This window comes from Acomys minous (genome assembly GCF_964271855.1).
Source record: "Acomys minous genome assembly, chromosome: 12".
NCBI lineage: Eukaryota > Metazoa > Chordata > Mammalia > Rodentia > Muridae > Acomys > Acomys minous.
The window spans coordinates 3,981,797-4,007,503 of record NC_140493.1 but is presented as its reverse complement, the minus strand read 5'-3'; the positions used below and the strand labels follow the sequence as shown (position 1 = coordinate 4,007,503).

The following is a 25,707-nucleotide window of genomic DNA, read 5'->3' as shown; positions in this document are numbered from 1 at the left end:
CTGATGGCCACTTGCCTAGTCCCTGGTCTATTGGAACTGGGGTAGAGCAGGCTTGCAGGGGGAGTAGGAGGGACCTGTACAGGACAGAGGAGCTGCAGGCCTCTGTTCTAGTGCCCCACTCAGTAGGGCTGCATCTACACCATCGGCTCTTGACCTCCCTAACTCTTTGACCCTTTAAAACAGTTCTTTGGGGGCTTAGCAGTTAAGAGCACTGTCTGCTCTTCCAGAGGTTCTGAGTTCAATTCCCAACAACCACATGGTGGCTCACAACCATCTGTAATGAGATCTGATGCCCTCTTCCGGTATTCATGAAGACAGAGCACTCATGTCCATAAAATGCATAAATAAATAAATAAATATTTAAAAAAACCCAGTTCCTAATGTTGTGGTCACCCCCAACCATAAAATTATTTCATTGTTACTTCATAACTGTAGTTTTTCTACTGTTATAAATCATAATGTAAATATCTGATACACAAGATATCTAATATTTGACCTCTGTGAAAGGGTCGTTTGACACACCTGAACGGGGTTGCGACCCAGAGGCTGAGACCTGGTGACCTACAGACTCTGGTCACATAGTTGGCCTGACCTTGCGACACTAGGAATCAAACATATATCTGTTGTCTGTCCCTCCGTCAAACACCGTCTCATAGGTGACACCAAGGCACTCTGGGAGAGCCACACTGTGGAGAAACCATCAGTAGACAAGGATTGAACATAAAAAGCTGGGGCTGCAATGTGTTGAACCAGCATAAAAAGCAACTCGTGGACCAGCCCGTCCTACAGAAACGGCACCACAGTGCAGGAGCTGCGAGCCCTGGGCTGTTCTTGCAGGGCGGGTTCTAACAGCTTTACTGGAAACCATTGCCCCTGTTGACAGGGACAGTTAACTAAAGCGACGCAGAACTGAGGCGGAAACCTCTGTGATATCTGCTGCCATGAGAAGCCTTATCACACAACTGCACAAAAGTCTGCACGTGCCTCAAGAGCCCATCGACAAGCATGTCTCCAGAACAGTCTCGGAAGAGAGCGCCTGCCCATCCCGGTCACCACTGGGGAAGGCGAGGATGTGGTCAAAATGTTTGCTTCATCCATATTTAAGATTTTTAAAAGCTGAAACCCAGGGATAGATGTATTTATATATTATACAGTACAGCTTATAAAGATAAGGATTCAAACAAACAACACACAACAGGGGCTTGTGACTTTTTAAAATACTCAAGCCTCTGTGAATAAAGTCACACTATTGTCCCCATTATTTGCTGACGTGACTGGGGTGCAGAGTGTAACTGACTTGTCCTCATCACACAATGTGGGGTGAGTGCAGGATAGTGTGTGTGCACGATGATGCATATGCGTGTGCACACCTGGGTGCTATCAGGCTGAGGTAAGAAGAGATGTAAACACAGCCCTTTGCTCAGAGAAACGCAGGCTTCTAATTGGATGGTGCAGAGAACTGTGCCCATCTGGTGTCCTGTCCCTTCTATTAGAACTAGACTTTGGCCTTTGGGATGTTCCTCTTACTTAGCCTTTTGTGGATTAGTGACACAGTGGGACCCCTTCTCTGCAGTCAGACAAGACAAGGACACTACACCTCTGGCTTGCTTGCCACCCCACTGAGGACGTATGAGGAAGAGATAAAAGGAAATGCCAGATGAGGCCCTGGGCCCTCAGTGGCACCTTCCCTCCCTATGCCGACCAGCCTGGGCTTTACAGAGACTGGGCATATCCAGTCTCTTTCCTAGGACCCTCAGCTTGTGCCCTGAGAGAGTCTTCCATCTTTCAGGGTAGGGTGACCCTGCATGGAAGCCAAGGCCCGTTTGGGGCTCTGGTCCAGCCTTGAGAAGCAGGCCCCTCCTAGGTCTCTCCCACATTCAGTTTTGGCATACTGTCAGGAAGTCTTGAGTTTGTAGCTTGACCCCTTGCTGGATGCCAGAGCTGAAATGCCAGTAGAAGTGGGTGAGGCAGCTGCGAGGTGTTGGCTCTGAGTGCCTCTGCCACTAGTGCCCGCTCCCTGGATGCTTTCTTGAGAGGTTCACCCATGGGCCAACCTGTGGGGCTGGGCAGAAACTTTGCAGGGTGAGGTCAAAGGCCTGGATAGCCTGTCTCTAGCAATACCTGAGCCTTCCCAGTCCTATGCCTGGGAAAACTACCTTAACCTAGCTGGACCTTCTTTGGGGTAGCTTAAGACACAGGGATCTATCCCGGTGCAGTGGTGCACATCTTTAGTCCTAGCACTTGGGGAGGCAGAAGCAGGCGGATCTCTGTGAGTTCAAGGCCAGCCTGGTCTACAAAGTGAGTCCAAGACAGCTAAGGCTACACACAGAGAAACCCTATCTTGAAAAACCAAAACCAAACCAAACCAAAACAAAGACCCTGGGCCCTTCCTTCTGAATAGCACACAAGGGCGTGCCCTCCCTTCTCCATGCAAGAGGGCCGCGCCCATGCACTCTCTCAACTACTCTTTATGTAACTTTCAAGATGATCCCAACCACGGCGTTTTGAAGAGTTGATTGAACGAGACATGTTGAGGGTCACTGGGGACCAAAGTTCCTCTTTCTCCTCCCTGTGACTCAGCTCAGGACATGGCTGGGACAGTGCGTGCTCATCTGTGCAGCTGGGCCATCCCAGCACCTCAGAGGATATGCCCGCCCCACCTCACTCCTCAGGCACCCGTGGGTGGGTGGCTGCTCTGTGCTCTGTTGCTCCGGGAGCTGAGGCTCCATCAATGCACAAACCAGAGTGGTGCGTGAGCCCCACGCTCTCAAGGAGTTAAATGCCGACCCCCGTCCCCAGTCAGAAAACCAAACAGATCAGAAAAAAACCTAGAATGTGTCTGAGGAAGAGATAGCTATGCAGAGCTAGGGGCCCAGGAGGAGGGCGTGGTGCCTGAGTGTGGAGGCATGGAAGGGCAGAAGGAAAGCTGGGACACTCTCAGGGGACGGGAGCAGAGAAGCCTGGAATCCTGCCTGTGGAAGGAGCCTGCTCTGCCTAGGCAGCAAGTGACCTGAGTGGACACAGCTGAGCTGGGGAGGAGGAGGTCAAAGGGGGCCCCTGGGAAGCAGCCATTGGAGGGATGCCAAGCCGAGGGTTCCCACTCCTGCCTGCTGCCTGGACCAGCCTGGCACTCAGCGGGCACAGCAGAAGAAGCCGCAGCGGGACAGGCAACAAGCCTGGTGGAAGTCGGTTGGACCTGACAGTGGGAAAGAAGGGACATGGAGCTCAGCAGGGTGCAGAGGTAGAACTGTGAGGCTCGGGAGACTCGCTGCTGAGTCTTAAGTGCAGGGTGTGGGGAAAGGACTGGAGCTGCCGAGGAATTTGTCCCGAGTGGGAATGCTGAGAGGCTGTACAGAGGCAGAGGGACCCAGGCCAAAGAAAAGTCTTGTCTGCATGTGTTATGGTGAAGGGTCTGTTAGATTTCAGATGGACGGCTGACGAAGGCAACTGGACATTTGTGTTAATTTATAGTCACCAACATAGAGCATGAAACTCAAAGGCCCAAGGCTTCCTGAGCTCCTGAGGGAAGGAGATGATGGGGCTGCCCGCCTCACCAAAAAGCAGGAACTGGAGGCCTGGAGGAGACTTCTGGGAGAATGAACGAATGATTCTGCTGAGCTAGGCCAAGTAGGGCTGAGACTGCCTGGCCTTGAGGAGGCACACAGGAGAGAATGGGAGCAACCAGGGGACGGGGGTGTGTGGTGGGGCTGGTGTGGGGGTGGGGGGTGGGGGGGACAGGGGCAGGGGATGGGCAGCGGGCTGTGGGGGATGAGCACAGATTCCTAAGGAGTTTTTTTTGCTATATCTGGGTAAGAGATTTAGGGAGATGCGGGTTAAGAATATTTCGTGGTTTTTATGTTTCTTTAGGTGTGTGTGGGGGATTACAGCATGTTTCCACACTGACACATACATAGCCCAGTAGAGAAGTCAACACATGAGGATGGTGGTGGTGATGATGGTGATGGATTTCCTTTCTGCCCCCGACCCCACCCCAGCCCAGGTGACCACAGAGGCACTAGACACCAGTTTCAGGACACCTCAGTCCTGGGCCGGGACCTGTCCTTTTCTGGCTGTGAGATTCTGCCAGCCCCACAACCTAACACTCAGGGCCTCCACTGTGCAACAAGGCAGTCCTTGCTTTCTTTCCCCGACTGTGGAGAGACAGCAATGGAGCAGTAGGCGTGAAAGTGTTCTACAGAACGCCGTGGGTGGAACGGATGGCCGGGATTATTTTTGTTATTCTAATAACACGAGGGATTATTGAACAGATTTAAAGGCTTACCACCCGCCCAGCCCTGCCTGCATGCGTAGCCTCCTCGCACAGCTTGCAGCAACCTGAACCCTCAGGAAGGAAAGTACATGCCCTGGGCCTCCACGGGCACGCACTGCACTGTCTTCCAACTCCACCGGCCTCTCCTGCTCTGGCTTGACTCCACTCCTGTCCCTAGCCATGGCTGCTCTTGAGGGCCTCCTGATGACTCTGCCCGGGTTTGTGGCCCTGACTTTTCTCTCTCACCTTCCTCCCGCCCCGGCCCCTACCCACTCTCTGGCATTGCTCTTTACTTGAGAAAATATGACCTAGAAGGGAGGAACACTGGTCCAGGAGCCAGGAGAAGTGGGTATCCAGGGTAACCAGCCATCTCACTTTATTTAGGATTTAGGGGTTCCCAAGAAGTGGGATCTCCACTGACCTGACACTGGGAACATGGCAGATAGGCTGAAGTGAGCTGGCACCCTAGTCTTGACCCATCCTTATGACTTGTCAGGAAACCTTACAACAGCGGCTCTTCGTCACGCTGCAACCCTTTAATACAGTTTCTTATGTGACCCCTCAACCACAAAAATATTTTTGTTGCTTCTTCAAAACCATAATTTTGCTACTGTTATGAATGACAGTAAATATCTGATATTCAGGATGTCATTCCACACCCAAAGGGCTCACGACCAGAGGTTGTGAACCGTGGCCTGGTCTACCTAGAACTTGGACCTCACACCTGTAAGAGGTGGCTTGGTGTGCCTCACTCTTTTGGATCTCATGTTCTGAGACTAGATGTCCTCAGTTCATTTCTCAAAACTCACACAGTGCCAAGCACTGTGCCCCTCCTCCTGGCTGACGCCTCTGGGCAGGTAGCACTTCACACATAGCAGATGCTCAATAAAGACCCATGAAAAGGCTGAGTACATAAACCTAGCGCACCTCTGTTCCTGCCTAGATCCCGTCTAAGGTCACAGTTCTGACCTGTTGTAATCCCCTCGATACAAGAGAAAAAGAGCCCCTGGAGGGCCCAGCCCGTCCTCTGCCCAAGTCTCAGCCAGTAGCTCTTGTAGCTTAGGGACCTCAGGGACTGGGAACGGCACTAAATAGGCACAGCACACCTGGCTTTTACTGTAGTAAGACTGACAACTCCTGAACCCCAGGCTGCTAATGCAGAAGACTTTGTGGTGCTTTGAGACAGGGTTTCATGTGGTCAAGGCTAGCCCCAGACTCTCTAAGAAGCCAAGGATGGCTTTAAACTTCTTTTTTTTTTTTTGGTTTTTCAAGACAGAGTTTCTCTGTGTAGCCTTGGCTGTCCTGGACTCGCTTTGTAGAACAGGCTGGCCTCAAACTCACAGTGATCCACCTGCCTCTGCCTCCCGAGTGCTGGGATTAAAGGCGTGCGCCACCACGCCCGGCTTGGATGGCTTTAAACTTCTAATCCTCCTGCCTCCACTCCCCAAATGCTGGCATTACGGGTGTGTGCCACCTATGAAGGGTGGGTGGAACAGACAATTCTTTTTTTTTTTCTTTTTTTTTTTTTAGTTTTTCAAGGTAGGGTTTCTCTGTGTAGCCTTGGCTGTCCTGGACTCACTTTGTAGACCAGGCTGGCCTCGAACTCACATTGATCCACCTGCCTCTGCCTCCCAAGTGCTGGGATTAAAGTCGTGTGCCACCACGCCCAGCTATCTCTCTGGGATGTATTGGATATTCTTGTCATCTATGAGTCTCTGGAATGTGTGACAAAGCTGGGACTCTGGCCACTTAGTGTAGCTGAGAGGAGGGCCGGCCATTGTTTTACTGGTGATAGATGTCTCTTTGGATGGCCTCCCATGATGTCACAGGCACACGCTTGTCTCATGGGTGATCCTGAGGCACCTACTTGGGTGCTTGGGGGCCCACGTGACTCAAAGATATGTTGGGCTGCCTTGGTGTGGGTGCCTGCCTGGCTTCAGCCATGTTGCCTGGGCATCTGCTTCTAGGCACTTCCTGCTTGGCCTCTGGAGCCAGATGTCCAAGTTCCCAGGTTGGTCCTACCGGGTCCTAGGAAGCCAGGATGACCTCAGTGTGTTATCTGGCGTCTCTGAGCTTCCTCTTCATGGTGAGCTCAGAAGAGCGGAACCTATCTGTTAGGTGTGGTGTGAGAATTAAGAACAGAAGAGAAGCCATCTGGGGGAAAGTGAGGGTTCAACAAATATTAGCTAAGCCCCAGGTGTGGTGCATGCCTGCAATACCAGTGCTCAGGGCACTGAGGTGGGAGGATCGCAAGCTTAAGGCCATTTTTTTTTTTCTGAGCCAATTTGTTTTTAAAGGGCAAATAAGTAAAGAAATACGTAAATAGTCGGACGTCGTGGCTCATGCCTTTAATCCCAGCACTCGGGAGGCAGAGGCAGGTGGATCGCTGTGAGTTTGAGACAAGCCTGGTCTATAAAATGAGTTCAGGACAGCCAGGGCTGCACAGAGAAACCCTGTATCGAAAAAACAAAAAAACAAAAAACAAACAAACAACAACAACAACAAAAAACCCAAACCAAACCAAACCAAAAAACATAAATAAATTAGTTCTTACTGTAAACTGAATTTGGTGACAACAGTAAAGAACAAGTTCCCTTTAATGAGCCTTTCACCTGGTACGCAACTCTTCCCAGAATGCTCTAGGAGTTGCTAACTTGCCACACAGCAGGATATCCCCGGGGCTCTGCCTGAAGGAGGGACAGGCCCTTCATCTTAGTCCTGGGCACCTAACCCTCTCTGGTCACCAGCTTCTACCCTGCTGCTCTCATGTTCCTGTGCCCCGCTCGGAGAGCACGCCTTAGACACAAGACAGAATTCCCTGAGTGTGGCTCTGTGCCAGCCCCACCCTCAGATGCTGCAGAAAGGTTCCATGAGGAAGACACAGGGTGGGAGGGTCTGAAGAGAGAGTCACAAAGCTGGGAAGGTGGCCCCAGGAGCTGGGCCAGACTTACCAAGGTAAACACGCCCGCTCCTAGCACAGCATAGACGGCGTGGAGCCAGGGGACCTGTGGGCAGAGGAAGGATGATGGGGTTAGCATGTAAGAAGGAGCAGCTGGCAGAAGTGCCAGAGGTTTGGGGGGAAGGCTCGGTCCAGAGGACGGAGAAAGTGGGGCAACTCCTCTGTGAGAAGCCCCAGGACTGAGAGAGGCATGGGATTATCTGGGTGCTCGCACTGGAAGGATGTCAGGAAGAGGCCTGTGGGGGAGGCTCCCACAGACCTAACATTTCTTCCTTCAAAGCAGAGCCCCAGGCTCGGGCTGGCCCAGGGTGACACATCCTTTTAACCAGTCATCTTCTCGGCCTGGTTCTGGCTCTAGGCTCCCCCTGCTGTCCCCATTCATCCTTGTTCTAACTGGACGTCTGTCTGTCCCTCCACAGAGGTCTTCCTGTCTCTGCCTTGCGAGCAAGGCTCAGGTGGAAAAACCTAGTCAGGGTGGGCATGGAGGTGGAGGCGCCTAGAGTCTCTGCCAGCTGGGCATGATGGGCCTGTCTCTGGAGGCCAGACCAGAGCCTCTTCCCAGATTGTGCTCACCCCTGCCCCCCACCGACGGTGCATGCAAACTCCACAACTGTAAGGTGCCATGTTAGTGCTGCCCTTTGTGGAGCCCTTCCAGAAAACGTTCTAGAAGGTTCCTGGAAACAAAGGCATCCCATCAGCTCGGCATGGGTCAATAAAGGGTTCTTTGAAGTTCTGGGGCTCCTTCCTGTAACTCCCCCATCCCTATCCTAGATACATAGAGGCCACCAGGCCGGCTCCGGCCCTTCCCTTCGTCAACAGGATACTGGGAAAAGCCAAGGAAATGCCAGAATCAATCTTGACATCCTAGATTGGGTGCCAACTGCCTGGAGGCTGGGGTTGGGCAGGATGGAAGTGGGTTAGAGGGGGTGAGGGATGCCATCCCAGCCTGGCAGACAGGAGGCAACGGGAGACCAGGCACAGATGTGGCTGGAGAGACCGCCATTGAGCCCCCAGTAGACCCAACGTTTTCTTTCCTCCGTTGTCAGGATTCAAACCACCTGTCGTGTCCCCAGCCTGTCCCCAGCATTGGTGGCTTCATCTCCTACACAGTAGGCACTCTTGCGGGCAGACCAGATGCCATTAGGAGACCCGGGAAGAGCCCTCCAGTGGGTGGGTGTCTGTGTCATGGGGTGGGGAGTGTATTCCTGCCCCACTGCCTAGTTTCCCTCCTGCCTGGCTAGCCAGATTCTGCCTCTGGGCTTGGCTGCTCCCCTCGGAGGCCCACCGAGCCTGCTGCGCCCCCAGAGCCCCAGTGTCTCTTTCTCAGCTACAGCCCCCCTCACCTTTCTCTCCACCTGCAGGGAAGATAGGGAAAATAAAGCCAGATACGGCTCATGGAGCTGGGCAGGTGCCCAGGCCTGCCAAGAAAAGCCTCCTTGTTTGCTTGCGGTATGCTGCCAGCGCACCTGGGGCAGGTGCGGGGGTGGGGGGTGGGGGGGGCTGGATAGGATGGCAGACTGTCGGGCTTCGGCCCTGAAGGGATAAGGAGAGCAAGGCACCCTGAGCACTGGGCCGCCCCCCCTCTTCTCATGGACTGGCAGGCTGGACACTCACGTATTGGAAGGGCAGGAGGACGGCGAGGAGGAGTCCGCTGAAGAAGAGGGTCATGAGCAACACGAACAACACGCCCTGGCAGGAGGTGAAGTCAAACTGCAGGGGACAGGGGACCGTCGTCAGCACTGGGCCTCAGCAGCGTGCTGGCCAGAGGCTGAGACCCACGAATCCTGCGCTCACCCCCATAACTCAGGGTGTTCCTCTTCCAGCTGGTACCCCCGCCCCGCCCCTCCTGCCCTCTCCCATCAGACCCAACTCAGGCCTCTGCCTCTCCTCAGATTCCTGACCCACACGCGCCCTCCCCTGCCCATGGGCTCTGGGGCTGACCTTGGTCTGGAAACTGAAGATGGTGACTGAGAGGCAGACGAGGGCGGTGATGCCGAGGCAGAGCAGCACAGACGTGGTGTTGTAGTAGCTGAGGACAGGCATGGGGTCAGTAGGATGCCCCTCTCCCCCCACCCCTCCTCTGAGGACCACCGTTTTCTGCCAGAAGCTGACCTCATGACCTGTGGTCCCAACCCGTCCTGTCTCCTAGACCTCCCACTTGTAGGCTTTCCAGGCGTCTCTGTCATGGACACTCACTACTGGGGGGAAGGGTCTTGAACAGACGAGTGGAAGTCTGAGGGCAGTTTACACCATCAGGAGGCCTTGGTTTTTTTTGTTTGTTTTGTTTTGTTTTGTTTTGTTTTTCGAGACAGTGTAGCTTTGGCTGTCCTGGACTCACTTTGTAGACCAGGTTGGCCTTGAACTCACAGAGATCCACCTGCCTCTGCCTCCCGAGTGCTAGGATTAGAGGCATGCGCCACCATGCCCAGCTTAGGAGGCCTCGGTTTTAAAGCCACAGCGTGGGTGGCATCATCTTATTTGCCACCAGGCCTAACCCGACCCCACCGTGTTACTCGGGTCTCAGAGCCACCGGCCTAGTAGAGCCTAAGGAGGCGACTTCTAGGCTAAAGTGGCCTGTCTGCTTAAGTCCCTGCCCGACCCAAGGGCTCTCTGGAAAGATGGGAGCTTGCAGGCAGCTCCCCTCAAGTGTGGCCAACCCCTGGCTGCATGCCTACCTAGGCCACTCCTGTCCCATTTACCTGGACAACATCCCAGTGAGATAGGCCATAGACAGCGTCTGAAAGGAGAACACGGTGAGCAAGCTGCTGCATGCGGGCTAGGGGGTCCCAGGGGCCCTCAGGTTCTAGCCTGGGCCTCCACCCCACGCACGCAATCCTTGTGCTGGGCCTGCTTTACTGAGGCCCAGCTAACCAGTGTTTCCTCGGCCAGCTTGCAGGCTCCTCGGGCTGGGAGGAGGCAGGCTCCTTTATCTCGTAGGCAGCCTTTTCTTCCAGCGAGAACCCTCACTCTTCATTTTCCAGTTCTGGCTGGGACTCCTACACAATCTCCCAAGGTCACAGGCCTGGGTACACGGGGGTTGGGGGGTGGGGGGATTGGAGGGATGGAGGGTGTGGGGAGTAGGCTTCATCCCTTTTAGAAAGGGAGGCTGGGGGGCTGGAGTGATGGCTCAGAGGTTAAGAGCACTGACTGCTCTTCCAGAGGTTCTGAGTTCAATTCCCAGCCACCACACGGTGGCTCATAGCCATCTATAATGTGATCTGATGCCCTCTTCTGGCCTGCAGGTGTACATGCAGGCAGAGTATTATATACATGATAAATAAATCTTAAAAAAAGAAAAAGGGGGGGACAGGGTGGTCTCGTAGAAGGGAGGTTTAACACCTCTGTTCCACTGGGAATCTCACATTGGATGTCCCCGGTCTAGACTGTCTGGCTTTCAAAACCCAGGCTGCCTCGAGCCTTCCACCATCCCCACTTACAAAGATGGTCAGTAGAATCAGGTTCCAAGGGAAGTGCCTCCTGCAAGGCAAGTATGAGAGTCAGAGCACACTCCACACTCTACAGAGGCTCCTGAGCACAGTCTACACTCTGCAGAGGCTCCTGAGCACACTCCACACTCTGCAGAGGCTCCTCCTGCCTTCAAACCCCTCTTATGCCCCCATCAGCCCATCCACCTCAGAGGCACAAAGGGACTGACCCATCTGGCTCCAATCCAGAACAGGATGAGATTCTCTCAGGGCTGTGCCCCGCCCCCCCAGCCCCACCCCTGCCCCACATGCCCCCCACCCCCACCCCGGTGGAAGGCAGAGCCCCCACCCAGCCCCAAGTCATGATCCTACCTGGGTCCAGAACAGCAAGCCAGGGTCAGGTAAGTGGCAAAGAACACGGCACTGTGTGTGAGCAGGAGACAGGTGAGCAAACCAGAGGGTCTCTCCTGAGGCTGTCTACCTAGTCCCAGTTCGTCCTACTCTGCCATCCCTACCCAGACTGCACCGGGCAGGATGGCAAGAGCAGAGGGGAGGGTGTGGTCATCCTAGGACTGGGCAGTGGGTAGGATGGTGGTCCAGTTCCAAAAAGAGAAGGTCGTAGTTGGGTGGGACAGGCCCACTTCTATCAATATCGAATCCTGGGAGCTTACAGCCTCATTTCTCACCAGGTGGCCTCAGAGACCTTTGCTGTTGTGTTTGTCTTTTGGAAGCAGGGACTCACTATGTAGCCCAGGCTAGCCTCGAACGCTCACTGAGCCTCCGAATTTAGCTTCCTGTGGGCTGGGACTGCGGACTCGCATCACCTCACTCGGCTAAGAGACCTCAGATAAAAAGCACATTCTCTGAGAGCCCGGTAGGCCGCTCAGTCTCACACAGGGCTGGGGAGGTAACGCAGAGGGAGAAGCGCGCGGCCAGCAAGCAGGAGATTCATGCCCCGGCCCCCAGGTGAAGACGCCGGGCATGGGGCTGCTCTTGGAGAGGCAAAGACAAGAGGATTTTGGGGCTCAGCTTGATGGGCGGCCCACCTAACCTCACTGGGGGGCTGCAGGCCAATGAGACTGTTCAAAGGAGGTAGATGGCTTTCCTGAGGACGACTCCCAAAATTGGCTTCCGGCCTCCATATGCACATGCACACCCACACGGATCCATTTGCACACATGTGCACACCCATACATACACATGCACAACATACATACACAACATACATACACAACAACAACAACAGGCATTGTAGTGTGGTGATGTAATCCCAGCCCCTGGAGGCTCAGGTGAGAGGATCAGAAATTCAGGGTCATCCTGATCTACTTATAGAGTCTAAAGCTAGCCTACTTCATGTGAGGCCCTGCCTCAGAAATAATAGACAAATAAAAAGCAAATTTAAAGTTACTATAGAATATATTTTGTGTGCTGGGTAGGGTGTTGATATTTATTTATTTATTTATTTATTTATTTATTTATTTATTTACTGAGACAGGGTTTCTCTGTGGAGCTCTGGCTGTCCTGGAACTCTCTTTGTTGACCAGGCTGGCCTCGAACTCAGAGAGATCCAACTACCTCTGCCTTCCGAGTGCCGGGGTTAAAGGCATGCACCACCACGCCTGGTGTAGATTTTTATTTTTTATTTATAGCTTTTGAGGCAAGATCTCACTACGTAACTCCTGTAACTCCCACTGGCCTGGAACCATCTAGCTAGACCAGGGGAACTGGGTTGATAAACACTGACACTACCCTCGCTTCTTCATGGACTGTGTTCTTGGGCAACTTATCCAAGGTCATGCAGCTACCCTGTTGCTGAGGGACTGAACCTAGGTGCTCCAGTTTCTGGTTGCTGCCTTCCAACCACTGCCACGCACTGCCTCCCTCATCACTACCTGCAAGCCATCTTGTTTGCTTGACTATATAGCAGCCATCTTGTTTGCTTGACTATGTAAAGTTCTGCCCTCCCACGCTGAGGGCTCAGCGCGGCCTGCCCGCACCCAGCAGAGCAGGAAGTGGAACAAATTTTTGGATCAGGTAGCCACGTCCAGTGGGAAGTGGCTAGCGGGTGGTTGACAGCTAAGAGCTTTCTGGAAAGCAAGGGGCAAAGACACAGCAATGGAAGACGGGGTTTGAGCAACGGAGACAGTTGGCCTACCGAGGCATGAGCTTCACCCTCAGCAGCCCCTTCCCTGTCTCCTCAGCCTCTTACCCGCCCTCCATAACAGCAAGCCCAAAGAGCCTTCTTTCCCCCAAATCTCCCAGGCTGCCTCACTCTCTGCTGCGTTCCAGAAAGATCTGAGGTGCGGCTCCTGTGGCTCCTGGCCCATCATCACCTGCAAATGTCATGTGGCACTCCCAGGCCAATGCCTTCAAACTGAGGTCCCCAGGCCCTCAAAAGCCTCGTCTTCCGTGTCAACCTCCTTGGCTTCACCCCACCTTCATCCAGCATCTTCCCTGGTCCTAGCTCCAGCAACCCTGTGCGCCCTCTCTCAGAAGCTCTACTTAGAAAGTCTCTGCTCACAGCGTCTCTTCTCCATCTCTCCGACCCGCCCAACAACCTGGCCTCAGCCCCACGTAATGACAGCTGGCTTGGTCACATCAGGGTGACCTTGTTAAGTCCAGTTGTCACTCGTTGGCCCTTACGTTACCTGACTTCTCAATGTCTGATCACCCCTATTGTTTCCCTGGTTCCTCGGTGACACACTTTGGGGTTCCCTCCTCCTGGCCTGGTTTCTTCGAGGCAGACTCTTCTCCTGTCCCACTCTCCCCTAGGCAGGCTCGCCCACCCTCAGGATGAACCCGTACTTTAGATCTTCTTTTTTTTTTTTTCCTTGCACTGGGTTGGAACATCCATTTGGCTGCACAGCGAACAGCTGCTTGGATCGGATTCACTGTGGTGGGGCTGAGTTCTACTGTGCTCTCTGCTCCTGCACCCCAACTGCAGGAGGACGCTGTGCAGCCGCGCAGCCAGAGGCCTCAGCATCACTCTTGGCTCTCGCCCTGTTACACCCAATTAATCACCTGGATCTGCTCAGCCTCCTACTCTGACCTCACTCTTCCCTCATCCCCTCCACCTCCCTTTGAAGTTGGGTCGCCTCTTTCTTTTTCCCTCTGGCTGGGACTATAGCTTTCCTGCAGCCCAGCCTTGCACTCTCCACACTTCAGGCCGATCAGACCACCGGGCTCCCAGGAAGACTTGGCAACAAATACTGAGAATTCTAGAATTTTAGCTTCCTTAAGAAACACAGAAGTAAACCGGGAGTGGTGGCGCACGCCTTTAATCCTGGCACTTGGGGAGGCAGAGGCAGGTGGACTTCTGTGAGTTCAAGACCGACCTGGTCTACAAAGCAAGTCCAGGACAGTCAGGGCTACAGAGAGATACCCTGTCTCAAAACAAATAACCTCCTCAGAAGAGCACAGAAATAATATAAGGCTGTGCTTTTGTTTTAATCCCAGGTGTGGGGATGGGGGCTGCTTCAGACTGTCCGAGGCAGCTGCTGCCTATGATTTGCCTTGTGTTCTAGCAGAAGCATGTTTTGCCAGCTGCAGATAGTTTCTGCGATTGTGTGATATTTGGAATTCTGGGAACTTTTCAGAGGGTGCATAAATACTAGGGCCTCAAGAGGTAGGACTGGTGGGTGTTGGTCATTCGGGGGGGGGGGTTGGTTATGATTTAGTAGTCATGCTCAAAGAAGAAACATGAAGAAAGAAATTAGATTCAAGGATCCGGATCTCTCTCTCTCTCCCCTCTATCTGTCTTTCTTTCCTTACCTAGAAGGGCAGAGAGCCTCAGGATTACAAAGACAGTGGTAGTTTTAGAGCCTGGTACCAGAAGTCCTGTCCCAGGCATGCCACAAGTCTGTGGCCACGGACAAGGATTTGACTGCCAGTCCCTTGCTCTGCAGAACAGGAAGACTGGTCCCCAACCCTGCGAGGTCTGGTGGGAGCTTGCAGGTGAAGCACTTAGCACAGGCTCGGGCAGGAATGGGAGCCGCTTACCACTGTCCTTAGAAGCTGCCTGCCTGACAGCTTCCCGGGTGCCCCTCCCCCCCTGCCCTCGCCTCACACACCATCTCCTGCTCCCTCTGCTCTGCCACAGACACCGTGCTCAGTGGGAGCAATCAGACAGGAGAGAACCCAGCGGAGACAGACCACAGGGGCCTTGGGAAAGCCAGGGCTGTTTGGGCGGAAAGAGAAGGGTTGTACGTGAGCTAGAACAGTTGGCTTCTTGTCAAACCCTCAGCCCCAGGGCCTGGGACAGTCTGCTTAGTGTCAGGATGGGGACTGAAGACCAGGGACAAGCCCATTGGCCTTGCCCAGCTGAGTCGCCCTAGCACCCGGGGCCATGGCCAGCAGACCACGGGCGGTGGGGGGGGGGGGAAGTGGGTGGCTGTCAGGCAGTTCTGACTTTCAACCTTGGCTCTGATGCACATAAAGCAGCTTCCCTCTGCCTCAGTTGCCTCATGTGTGAAATGGAGATTCCCAACGGCGCCGACACGGCAGGATTATTAGAACTATATGTTCTTGGCATGGTGCCTTATGCATTAAAAAAAGGGCTGTTTTATTCTGTTCTCAGTGCTGTTCCAACAAGGGAGCCCTTGGGGAGCATTTGATACACTGGAGGAGAGGAGGTGAGACGCAGAGGTGGAGGGCCCCACCACCACGGACTGAAGGGGTGTGTGTGGAGGGCAGGGCAGACCCTCACGTATGCCGTCTGCAGGAAGAGGTGACCATAGGTAGTGGACCGTTGTGGCATCCCAGGAGAGCACAGTCCACCCCGCTTCCCACCTCCCTCCGCCTAACCCTAACCCTGACTCATCACTGCTTTCCTCTCGCCTTCAGCATTCGGAGGCCAGGTGCTCCCTCCCTCCTCATCCCTACCTCTTCAGCATAGCGCTGTGGACTCTGCTCATCTTTCTGAACTGTTCCTGCCACTACGAACTCAGGACGTGGAACCCCACAGACTGTGTCATAGAAGAGGGGCCCAGGACGCCATTTCCAAAGGTCTCGGGGTTGGGGTGGGGGTGGGGGCGCTAAGCCTGCCAGACAGTGCTGACGTGCTAGGAGCCATGCCAACCCGCTGTGTGGGCTGGCCGAGGTGGCCATCCCTGGGGACTCATTAGCTGTACACAAGGTGCCTCCCAACTCCCCAGAACTCAGCCCTCCCCCCACACCCCCGGGGGAGTCCATCTGTCCATCTGTCCTGTGCCCTAGGAAAGACTCTGTGAGTGGGTGCCCTCACTCCTGGAACCCCGGGGAGAGTTTCCTCACTGTTGCCTGTGGCCCACTTGCGCCCACTCTAAGCCCAACTTTAAGACCATTCTGGTCTCTCTCTGGTCTAAGGCTCTGGTGGCTCAGGGGGCCTTTGTGCCGAGAGCTCCCACATTGATCCCTATTGAAGCACAGGCTGGGCCAGTGAGTGCGCAGGCTCCTCTATCAGGCTGTGTCTTGACCCTGCTCTCTCGGACAGCAGGGCCTCCTGTCACCAGCTCAGAGAGCTCCCCCAGTCTAGCCCCTAATGGAGGGAATGTACCTCAGTGTTTTCACTCCCAAGCCTTCTGTTTTAACCACTCCCCTCTCACAGCTCCTAGCCCTAGTCTCCCTTGCAAGCTCCTTTGCATACACCACACCACACCACCCTCCACCCTCCCCTACAGGCAGAGGCCTCCTGCCCAGGAGCCCCGGTACAGGGCTGGCTCACATCAGATGCCAACGGGGGACCATGGAGAGAGCAGTTTTCTGAGTCCGGGCTGGTTCTGGCCCAGAAACCTCAGCGATCATTCCTTAGCTACCAGGGAGGAGGGTCCGAGTCACCTACCACCTCAAGCCTCCTCTTGCAACCCGCTTGCTATGCTCCCTAAAGAGTACAAGAGCTAGGAGAAGCCAAGTGGCTGGAGGGCGGGAGGGACTGCCAGCCAGGAGGATTAGGAACACAAGTCTTAACTTGAACCCAGCTCCGCCGCCAACTAGCTGTGTGATCCTGGACACATTACCCAACCTCCCTGAGCGCTAAGGTTCTCTGAGGAAACGATACCCAGTAGATTCGAGGATCAAACGCAATACCGCACATCAGCGCACAAAACAATGCCCAGCCCTTAATTAGGTGCTCTTTACGTGGTGGCTCTTATGATTAATAATTTCACAAGCATTAATAACAATGCTCATAGGAGTAGCAACATTATCATTAGAGAAGGTCAAGGTGTCCCAGCCCCTTCCCTCACAGGGGCAAGGTACCAGCTCCCTCCATGCAGGGCCCTAGCCCCACCCTCGGCAACTCGCGTAGGGACTGCCTCTTGTTCTCCGTGCACGCCCCCCAGCCTCCAGTTGTCCTGTCAGAGCTGAGCAATGGAAAAGTTGCCCCGGCTATGGGAGGGGTCTCGGAGGTCCCCCCACCCCACCCCCTGTGGGGATATCGTGGCTTGGATCTTTCAAGCACAGCACTGTAGGAAAGGGCCTGGGGTGGGGGTATACTCACTAAGATGCCCAGTACCAGCCTGGGTTGGCCTGGACATAGTCCTTAACGACATCACTGAAGGAAAAGACAGGAGAGTTGGCGGTTACCCCAGGTCTGTTTCTGTCCAATGTCTGTCCCTGCCCGACATGGACTCAGAGAAAGGAGGCGAGAGTAGGCACTAGAAGGCCAGGCTGGGACCTAGGGAGCCTGGATGGGTGACTGCAGAGCGGTGGCAAACAATGCCTCACAGGCACCTGTGGCCTGGAGGGCCCGCACCACACTGTTTGAAAACGTCTCACATGGTATCCACCCAACACCCGCAGTCTGAGGGTAACCATGGCCCCTCGCCTCTCAACGTGGGCATTCCAAGAGAGGTTTGATGGAGTGAGTCCCCTGCCCCAAGCCTAGCCACGGCCTTCCCAGAAGGCCTCAGTCCACACTGACTCACCAGAATGTAAAGAGAGCCACCACAGCCAAGGTCACCAGCAGCTGAACCAACAGGATGGTGTAGACCTGAGGGAGGCGGGGTGGTCAGTTTGGGGAGCCCTGAGCCCCAGCCTGTCTCTGAGAGAACCCAGCTCCCAGGGACCTCCCCACTGGACACTCTCACCCTCCTTTACTGGGGGTCGCCGGGCAGACTTCAGACAAGTGGGGGCATAGTAAAGTTGCCAGACCCTCAAGTGGAGCAGCTTATAGAACCCAGAGGACATGGAACAGCCCCCCTGCCCCCCCCCCCCCCGGGGTGAGACCTCGGAAGCACATGCCAGCAGGAACCATGAGCTGGGGCGGCAGGAGAAAGGTGCAGGCAGAGGCTGGGCCAGGGTCCTTCCAGGGATTCCCGCACGGGGGGGGGGGGGGGGGCCTGCCCCCTCCCCTTTCCCTCTCTGCAGCCCAGAGTGAGGGAGAAGTGGTCACCTTTCTGATGAAGAGCCGGCGAACTTTTTGGTCCTCCCAACTGAAGGTGGTGAACAATTCATGGTTCCCTGTGGGGAAACCACCTTCGTAGCTGGTGCTGCTGCCTGGGGGTGGGGGGTGGGGGAAGGGTGAGGAGAGGCTGTGAGAGCTCCCTGCCAGCTGGCCTTCCTGTCAGTCTGGCTCTCTAGGTTCTGAGGTCCTTCTCCAGCCTCGGCTGTCAGACGCCCCCTTAGGTCCCCCCGCCCTCCCCCCACATCTGTCTTCCTGGTCACTTGCTCTGTTCTGACCCCAGGAATGAGCTATCTCCCATCCTCTCCCTCTCCAATGGTTGGGGCTCTAGAGACCAAGTTCTGTCATACAAATGTCCCTTCCCTCCTGTGTCTTCATCTCCATCCATCCCTGGACACTCCAGCTCCTGTAAATCAGCAAGGAACAGCCTGCTCGCCCAGCCAGTCAGTGTGCCCTAGGACCAAAGATCCTGACGCTGGCTGCTCCAAGGCTCCCGTGGGTCAGGATCAAAGGCTGGGGGCACGGGGGTGGGGGAGCGGGCCCTGCTGGTGCTCCATTGCAAATCAGTGGGGGCTGGTGGAAAAGGAGGTCGAAGGGCTGGAGAGATGGCTCAGTGGTTGGGAGCACTGTCTGTTCTTCCAAGAGACCTGGGTTCAATTCCCAGCACCCACATGACAGCTCACAACTGTCTGTAATTCAAATTCCAAGGGATCTGACACCCTCACACCAATGTTCATGAAATAAAAAATTAAAAAAAAAAAAAAGGAGGTCGAGAAAGGGCAAGAGCACAGTGGGGGGTGGGTGGGGGGTGGGGGGTCTAGGCCTGGTCCCAAAGCTCTGGCTTTTGCAGGAGTCAAGACCACAGAGTCAAGCAGACCACCAGGTGGATCTACCAGCCCATGGGACAAGCTGTGTGACCCTGAGCCTTTTGAGTCTCTTCTGGTTTAGGCAACCAACGGGCCCACTTTGCAGGGACCAAATTAGGTAAAGCAGAAAGTCTGTGTGTTCTGTGCCTGGGAGAGAATACACTGTCTTTGGCCTTGTGCTCTCTTTAGGGCTGTTCTCAAGCCCTGAATGTATCTGCTTTGGTCCCCTCTACCACCCGCATCAGGTCTGGCTGATCTTTCCCTCTCCTCCAGCCTCTGTGTTGGTCTCTGGAAGATGACCGCAGCCCTGCCCTGTGGGAGCGCTCCAACGGCCCCTTCTCCTGCTCGCCGCTCAAGTTCAAGTTCTTTTTTGTTTTGTTTTCTGAGATACGATCTCAGGCAGACCAGGCTGGTCTTGAACTCACAATATGGCTGAACTTCTCACTCTCCTGTTTCCATCTTCTGAGTGATGGTTATAGGCGTATGCCACCATGCCAGGCAAGTTTGAGTTCCTTTAACAACGGCAGGGTGAGCAGTCTTCCATCTGCCCCTCCCCCTGAACTGTCTGTCCTCCCTCCTCCCTCCTCAGCCTGACTACATTTGTTCAGTTGCCTGCCTGCTTGCCCCTGGACCCTGCCCACCCAGTGCTTCCTGAGGGTCGCGCATTGTCTGCCTCCTCATATGCTAACTCAAGACGCCCTTCAGAGCTCTGCATGGATCTAGGAAATCCTCCCTGACTGGCCGGCCAGACATAAGCCACCAATATAGTCACCAATAGTGACAGTTCCAGGATCCCAGCGGTGGCACTTTGGCTGACTGGCTGAGCAGCCTGCTAGACCGTTACCACCAGCTGTCCCTTGCTGATTCTTGGTCATAGGCGCAGGAGTGTCGAGGCATGGGAACGGGGACACAAAAGGAAGGGACATTTATATGGCAGAGCGTGGTCCTCAGAGTCCCAACTATCATGGAGGGCGAGGATGGGAAATAGCTCATTCCTGGAGCCAGAGCAGGGAGAGTGAGAAGTGACCAGGAAGACAGATGTGGGGTGGCAGGGATGAGCCAAAGTGGGGTATTTGACAGTGGAGCTGGAAAGAAAGACTTCAGACGTCTAGAGAGCCCAACAGGTACAGTAAGGAGCTACCCAGCTCTCTGTGGCCGCTTCTGAGTCACTGAGGTAGACGTGCATTAACAGTCAGCTCAGGGAAGCCGAACCACAGACAGGACTCCGCATCCTCAGGAACGCGCTCAGGCTTGACACTTCCCAGGCCACACTAGTAAATGCTTGTCACCTGTTGCCTTCCACCATAGCTGCTTAGAGGGTAGTCCTTAAATAAAGTTTCCATCCCAGCAACCAGGGCAGGAGAAACTAGAGGGTGAAGAACACCCCACCGCACCTTCATGGACCTTCCAGTATGTCACATTGGAGTAAGGCAGCTGGGCTCTGGACTGAGGGGTGTTTTTGGAAGAGACCCGGACCATGGTGGCCACTGGATCCTATGATCAGGGCTCTGTGAACAGAGGCTCTGTTGTGGGGGTGGGGCTGGGGTATTGTCCTCAGATCCCTTCTAGAACTTTGCAGGCAGTGAGAGGGTCACAGTGGGGGAGGGGCAGTAGAGGAGCAGCAAAGAAACCCTAAAAGGTTTGAAAAAAAAAAAGTAGCCAGGAATGGTGGCGCACACCTTTAATCTCAGCACTCAGGAGGCAGAGGCAGGCAGATTGCTGTGAGTTTGAGGCCAGCCTGGTCTACAAAGGGAGTCCAGAACAGCCAGGGCTACATAGAGAAACCTTGTCTCGAAAGACCAAAAAAAAAAAAAAAGTTATTATTATATTCAAGTATATGTGTGACTGTATATGCACACATGTGTGCATGTGTTTATAATTTGGGTGCACGCATGCTATGAGGCACGTGTGGAGGTCAGAGGTCAACTTTCAGGAGTCAGTTTTCTCCTTCCACCATCTGCTGTGGAACCTGGGGATGAACTTAGGTCATCGGGCTTTTGTGGAGAGATGCATCTATCTGATGAGCCGTCTCACCAGCCTGCAGCCGAGGACTGAAGGGTGCATTCTCACAGACAGTGGCAAAGGTCTAGCAGGCTGCTCAGCCAGACAGCCAAGGTGCCACCGCTGGGATCCTGGAACTGCCGCTATTGGTGGAAGTGCTGGTGACTTATGTCTGGCCAGCCAAGGAGGCTAGTTCCCACACACCTATCCACACCTGTGCCTGCCTGCCCCTGAAAAACCTGGAGAAAGGTGGGAAGACGAAGAAAGTGGCTGGGAGGGGCCTTAATTTCTGAAAACCCTAGCTAGGTCTTCGAGAGGCCTGATCCCACCAACGTTTCAACCAGACACTGTATAAACACTGTACTCAGCCCAAAGGGCACCTGCATAGCTTTTACACCAACCCGTTCTGATCACGCTGATCTCTGCCAACCCCTGATCTGCGTCTCTTCCTTCTATGAGAGCATTTATTTATTTATTTATTTATTTATTTTGACAGGGTTTCTCTGTGTAGTGCTTGCTGTCTGTCCTGGACTCACTTTGTAGACCAGGCTGGCTTCTAACTCACGGAGATCCACCTGCCTCTGCCTCCCGAGTGCTGGGATTAAAGGTGTGAGCTCTGTGAGGGTCTTTTTAGACTAGAATTTGGCTTCGGTCCCTTATCCATCCCTTCCAACCTAGCCCAGTGATTTGTAGAGAGTCCCTTCTTCTCAGGCAGAGAGTACCCTGACAGGACATCCCTCTCTCTTCCCTTTTAGCGTTCTTCTTGACCCACCCTCAGAGCAATCCTCCTGAAGCAGTGTCAACTGTTCTGCACAACTACGCCAAGCACGTGGTGTCTGCGCACCTTCCTCCTATAGGTTTCCCACCGCTCCCTCTACCCGTCCAGCCTCCGGCTGCTGAGAGACTTACTGGGATCCACATAGGCCCAGCTTGGATGGAGAGGAACAGCCGTGGGGCCCTGGGGGAAGGTCCCTGTCTTCAGCCCTTCTCCTGAGGTGGCCTCCTCATAGGAGGGCGGCGCCGAGGGCACGGCCGGAGCCTCCTTCTTCTCACCATTTGCCTGCTGCTGCCCCTCAGTCCCGGTCCCAGGGGCCTTGTTAGCCACAGAGAGCTGTAGAGGAGAGGCAGAGGGAGACAGTTACCAGTGGCAGAGACTTTCAAGTCCTCCTCGCCAGCACCTTGATTTCTGGAGTCGGCCTCGGTGCTATTCCAAGCTGTGGTAGGCAGTGGGGCAAGCAAGCAAGACCTACCCCCAGGTTCTGAGCCTAAGGAACTGAGCTCAGGAGGGGAGGGGCAACCAAGGATATGATAGACAGGAAGCAGAAAAGGCACCAGAGTGCCTATGGAGGCCATAAGACCACCTGGGGGAAGGGACTGGGCCTTGAGCTGCCCTCTGCCTGGCCCACGGGAGACCCTCGTATTGAACCAAAGGTTCTCACATTTCACTGTTTTCCCAACTTGCTCACTGTATTCCACCAATTTTATTTTGCATTATCTTTGTTTTGTTGTTTGTGTTTTTTTGGTTTGTTGCTGTTTTGTTTTTATTTTTGAAACAAGGTCTCCCTATATAGCCCTGGCTGTCCTGGAACTTGCTCTGTAGATCAGGCTGGCCTCAAACTCAGAGATTCCCCCTGCCCCGGCCTCCCAAGTGCTGGGATTAAGGCTGTATGCCACCATGTCTAGCTAGTCAACCAATTCTAAAATGAGGAAACCCAGAGACAGACAGAAAGAGTGACAGCTAAAGTCCCAGGAGCCACTGGGCTCAGGCTCAGTCCCTGGGGACAGGCTGTTTTATGTTGGGCTGGAAATACAGGAGGGGGGCAGGGGGTGGGGATGCGATGGGGAGAGGTGGGTGGGAAGGGAACCGATGAACCTGTGAGCCAGAGGGAGCACAGCCTTCCCAGCCAGAACAAAACAACAGTTGTTGCTGCAGTGCTGAAGGAGACATTTAGCTTTGGCCCTTCCTTCCTGTGAGACAAGGAACGGAGACCCCGGGGAACTGTGTTCAGGGCAGATTGAGAACTGCAGTCCACTTAAGTCAGATATGTCCCCTGCCCACAGTGGACATGGCAGCTTGGTGAGACAATGACGTCTGTAAGGGTCAGAGTGCTGGCCTCAGAAGGCACAGCTTCAGTCTGCCTGCAGGAGGCTTATAAGCTGCTAAGGAACAGAGGTGGCCCTTGCAGAGGGACAGTTGAGGAGGCCCCTGACTTCAGTCTCTCTACAGCCCAGAGACCACTGGACCTCAGGAGGCTGGTAGTACCTCATCCCCTAAGAAACACCTGGGGGTGGGGGGTGGGGTCTGGGAGCTGAAGAAAGGCGGCCTGGCGGTACCTGCCACCAGAACAGAGAGAGGAGCTGGCTCCAGACTGGTGGAGTGGGGTAGGGATGGAAAGGGAGGTCCCAATTCCCTGTGCTCTGCTCAGTGCCTCCTGCCTCCTGGAAATGGGACCTGAGCTGGGGCCCCTGACTGAAAGGCGCTGCCTTAGCCCCAACCCTTCCACTCAGCGCCCCAGAAACCCTGGGGCCCCATTGTCCATCACATAAGATATTCCCAAGTGACCAGTGGCAGGATGTAGTATTATCCAGTGACATCATTTTGAGACCTTTAAGGAGCTTGAACACAGAGGGCTGAGGGTCTGGGCCAGGACGATGCCATTAGCTCTGAGGCTGGTATCAGAGGGGAAGAATGAGGTATAGCGAAAGCCTTCTGTTGTTTTTCCTGCCCAATCCTTAGCACCTCTAAACAGAGGGCTAGAGGACCCTCCCCTTTCACCCGAGGCCCTGGTGGTTGTATAATTCCACAGGCTGTTGCTGTTACATAAGCCATCTGCGCTAGCCACGTCTCTGCCAGGCCCTCCCCTGCAATTCAGCCCTATAATGCGTGTGTGTGTGTGTGTGTGTGTGTGTGTGTGTGTGTGTGTGTGTGTGTATGCTGCGGGTAAGGGAGAGAATATGTTTTTATTCCATCACCAGTCTCATATCTGGCCAAAACAAGAACAGAAATCAGAGCATCCTGCTGCAAGGTTGCCATAGAAACTCCCAACCATAGGGGACATACATCCCGATATCCAGAGTTTAGTAATGAAGGGAGTTGGGAGGAGGTGTCTGGAGGGAGTGAAAGAGGACCCTAAAGTGGATGAGTCAACCACTAAAGGCATGCCCACAGGCGTTGCCCCTCACGGTTCACCCTGGCCCCCAAGCAGGACTGACAGTCTCAGCCTGCCTCTCTCTCTCTCTCTCTCTCTCTCTCTCTCTCTCTGTCTCTCTCTCTTTCTCTTCCTTCCTCTCTCCCTCTCCTTCCCTCTTTCCTTCCTTCACCTAGTCTGGTTCCTACAGGGCCTAGGGTACCTGCCTGCGAAAGTTCTGTGATGCCACATCAAAGAGGAGGAGGAGGAGAAGGAGGAGGAGGAGGAGGAGGGGCGGGAGACAGAAGAGGCAGGAGAGCCTTGGGGTTGGGGAAAGTCCTAGGCCCATTCCTTGAAACGGGCTGTTTGGTCCTCTGACATCAGCAAAGACCACAAGGACCTTTGCACTGGAGCCAGGAGAGGATGCTTAAAGTGGTCCAGAAAGCTTTCTCAGGATGGCAGGGAGGCAGGGGTCCAGAGAGTGAAGGATGATGGTGCAGGGGACAGGCCCCTACCTTTCCCTGGGTCATGGTGTCTTCTCTCGAGGAAGGGGTCCCTGAAGCGGGGGTGGCCGCTTGGGTCTCCGCAGTCTGCCTGCGTCTCTTCCTTTCTCCGTGTGGATTCTAGCAACATCCACTGCAGCTCGGCCAGGCTTACCGGAGCGTACCATCCGCTCACAGGGGGGAGGGGGAGGGCCTGGGAGGATGCTGCTGCGGACTCAGGATGCTGCGGATCTGAGAGCCAGGGCAAGACTTGCGTTTTCACCTTCTCTATTTCCTCCCACACACTTCAGCCGCCCCCAGGGGACCGAGGAGCCTTGCACTGTGGAGCAGCAGGTGGATGGGTCCGCGGGGGAGGGAGGAGGCACCAGGGCTCCCTGACACCCGACCAGCTGATGCTGTCTGCCAGTCCGCCAGGGTACAGAGCTAGTATAAGGGCCTATCTCGGCACAAGCAGCTACAAGCTGCGGCCTTGTTCCCCCTGCCTGTTTGGACGGCCTGGATTTGTCTCCATCTCCAGCACTCCCTGTGTTTCATCATTCACCATAGTGAGAAAGTTCTGGATGCCTTGTCTACTCTGCCAGGGCCCCTGGGCCTTGGGCAGCCCCCAGCCCTCTTTCCTTGCTCTGGTTTTCCCACCTGTGAAATGGAAAAAATCACACACACACACCCTCACAGGCACAGCTGGGAGAATACGGGTTTCTGGCTCTTTCAACCTTTTTGAGACAGGTATTTCTGGAGGTATCGCTAGTTCTGTCTCAAAGCCCCTCCCTGCCCTACTCTCTACTGTCTCTCAGCCTCCATCACTTCAGTTCCATCCTCTCCCCGTTCTATTCTACCAACTTCTTTAGCCTTGTCCTTGGGGCCCAGTCAGCACCGTTCCCACTTTCTGCAGTTTCCATAAAGCCCCTGTGAGATTCACAATCTCACCTGCTGGCTGTGTGACCTTGGCAGGGCCCTAACCCTCTGAGCTGCAGCATCTTCCAGAAAGCTAAGAGCAGGACTCGGTCCTCCTTCGACTGCAAGCCCTATGGGTAATGGAGGTAGGTGCACACTGAACACAGGAAGTTCTGCCAGGGAGGGAGCTGAGAGAAACCGAGGAATGGCTGACTACACTGTCTCCTGTCTCCCTCCCGTAGCCCCAGGGCTGACACTGAGCGTGATGTAGGAAGGGTCAAAT

The 25,707-nt window shown here is 54.6% G+C and overlaps 1 protein-coding gene across 2 annotated transcripts in view; it reads right to left on the bottom strand.

The window, feature by feature from the left end:
- FAIM2 (Fas apoptotic inhibitory molecule 2) overlaps positions 1-24,788 on the bottom strand; it is a 30,155-nt gene extending 5,367 nt beyond the window's left edge. The window contains exons 1-11 of one of the 2 annotated variants that reach the window (XM_084751172.1): positions 24,543-24,788; positions 21,809-22,010; positions 18,024-18,127; positions 17,557-17,621; positions 17,130-17,183; positions 11,027-11,077; positions 10,667-10,706; positions 9,929-9,966; positions 9,171-9,258; positions 8,844-8,939; positions 7,222-7,275 (exon numbers count right to left, since the gene is read on the bottom strand). In XM_084751172.1, coding sequence (XP_084607298.1) covers positions 7,222-7,275; positions 8,844-8,939; positions 9,171-9,258; positions 9,929-9,966; positions 10,667-10,706; positions 11,027-11,077; positions 17,130-17,183; positions 17,557-17,621; positions 18,024-18,127; positions 21,809-22,010; positions 24,543-24,557 — 807 coding nt within the window. In that variant the 5' untranslated portion in view covers positions 24,558-24,788. Of the gene's footprint in view, positions 1-7,221; positions 7,276-8,843; positions 8,940-9,170; positions 9,259-9,928; positions 9,967-10,666; positions 10,707-11,026; positions 11,078-17,129; positions 17,184-17,556; positions 17,622-18,023; positions 18,128-20,292; positions 20,431-21,808; positions 22,011-24,542 lie in introns of those variants that run through there. The other variant, XM_084751173.1, reaches the window with a different exon arrangement.
- Between the last annotated feature and the right edge of the window lie 919 nt (positions 24,789-25,707).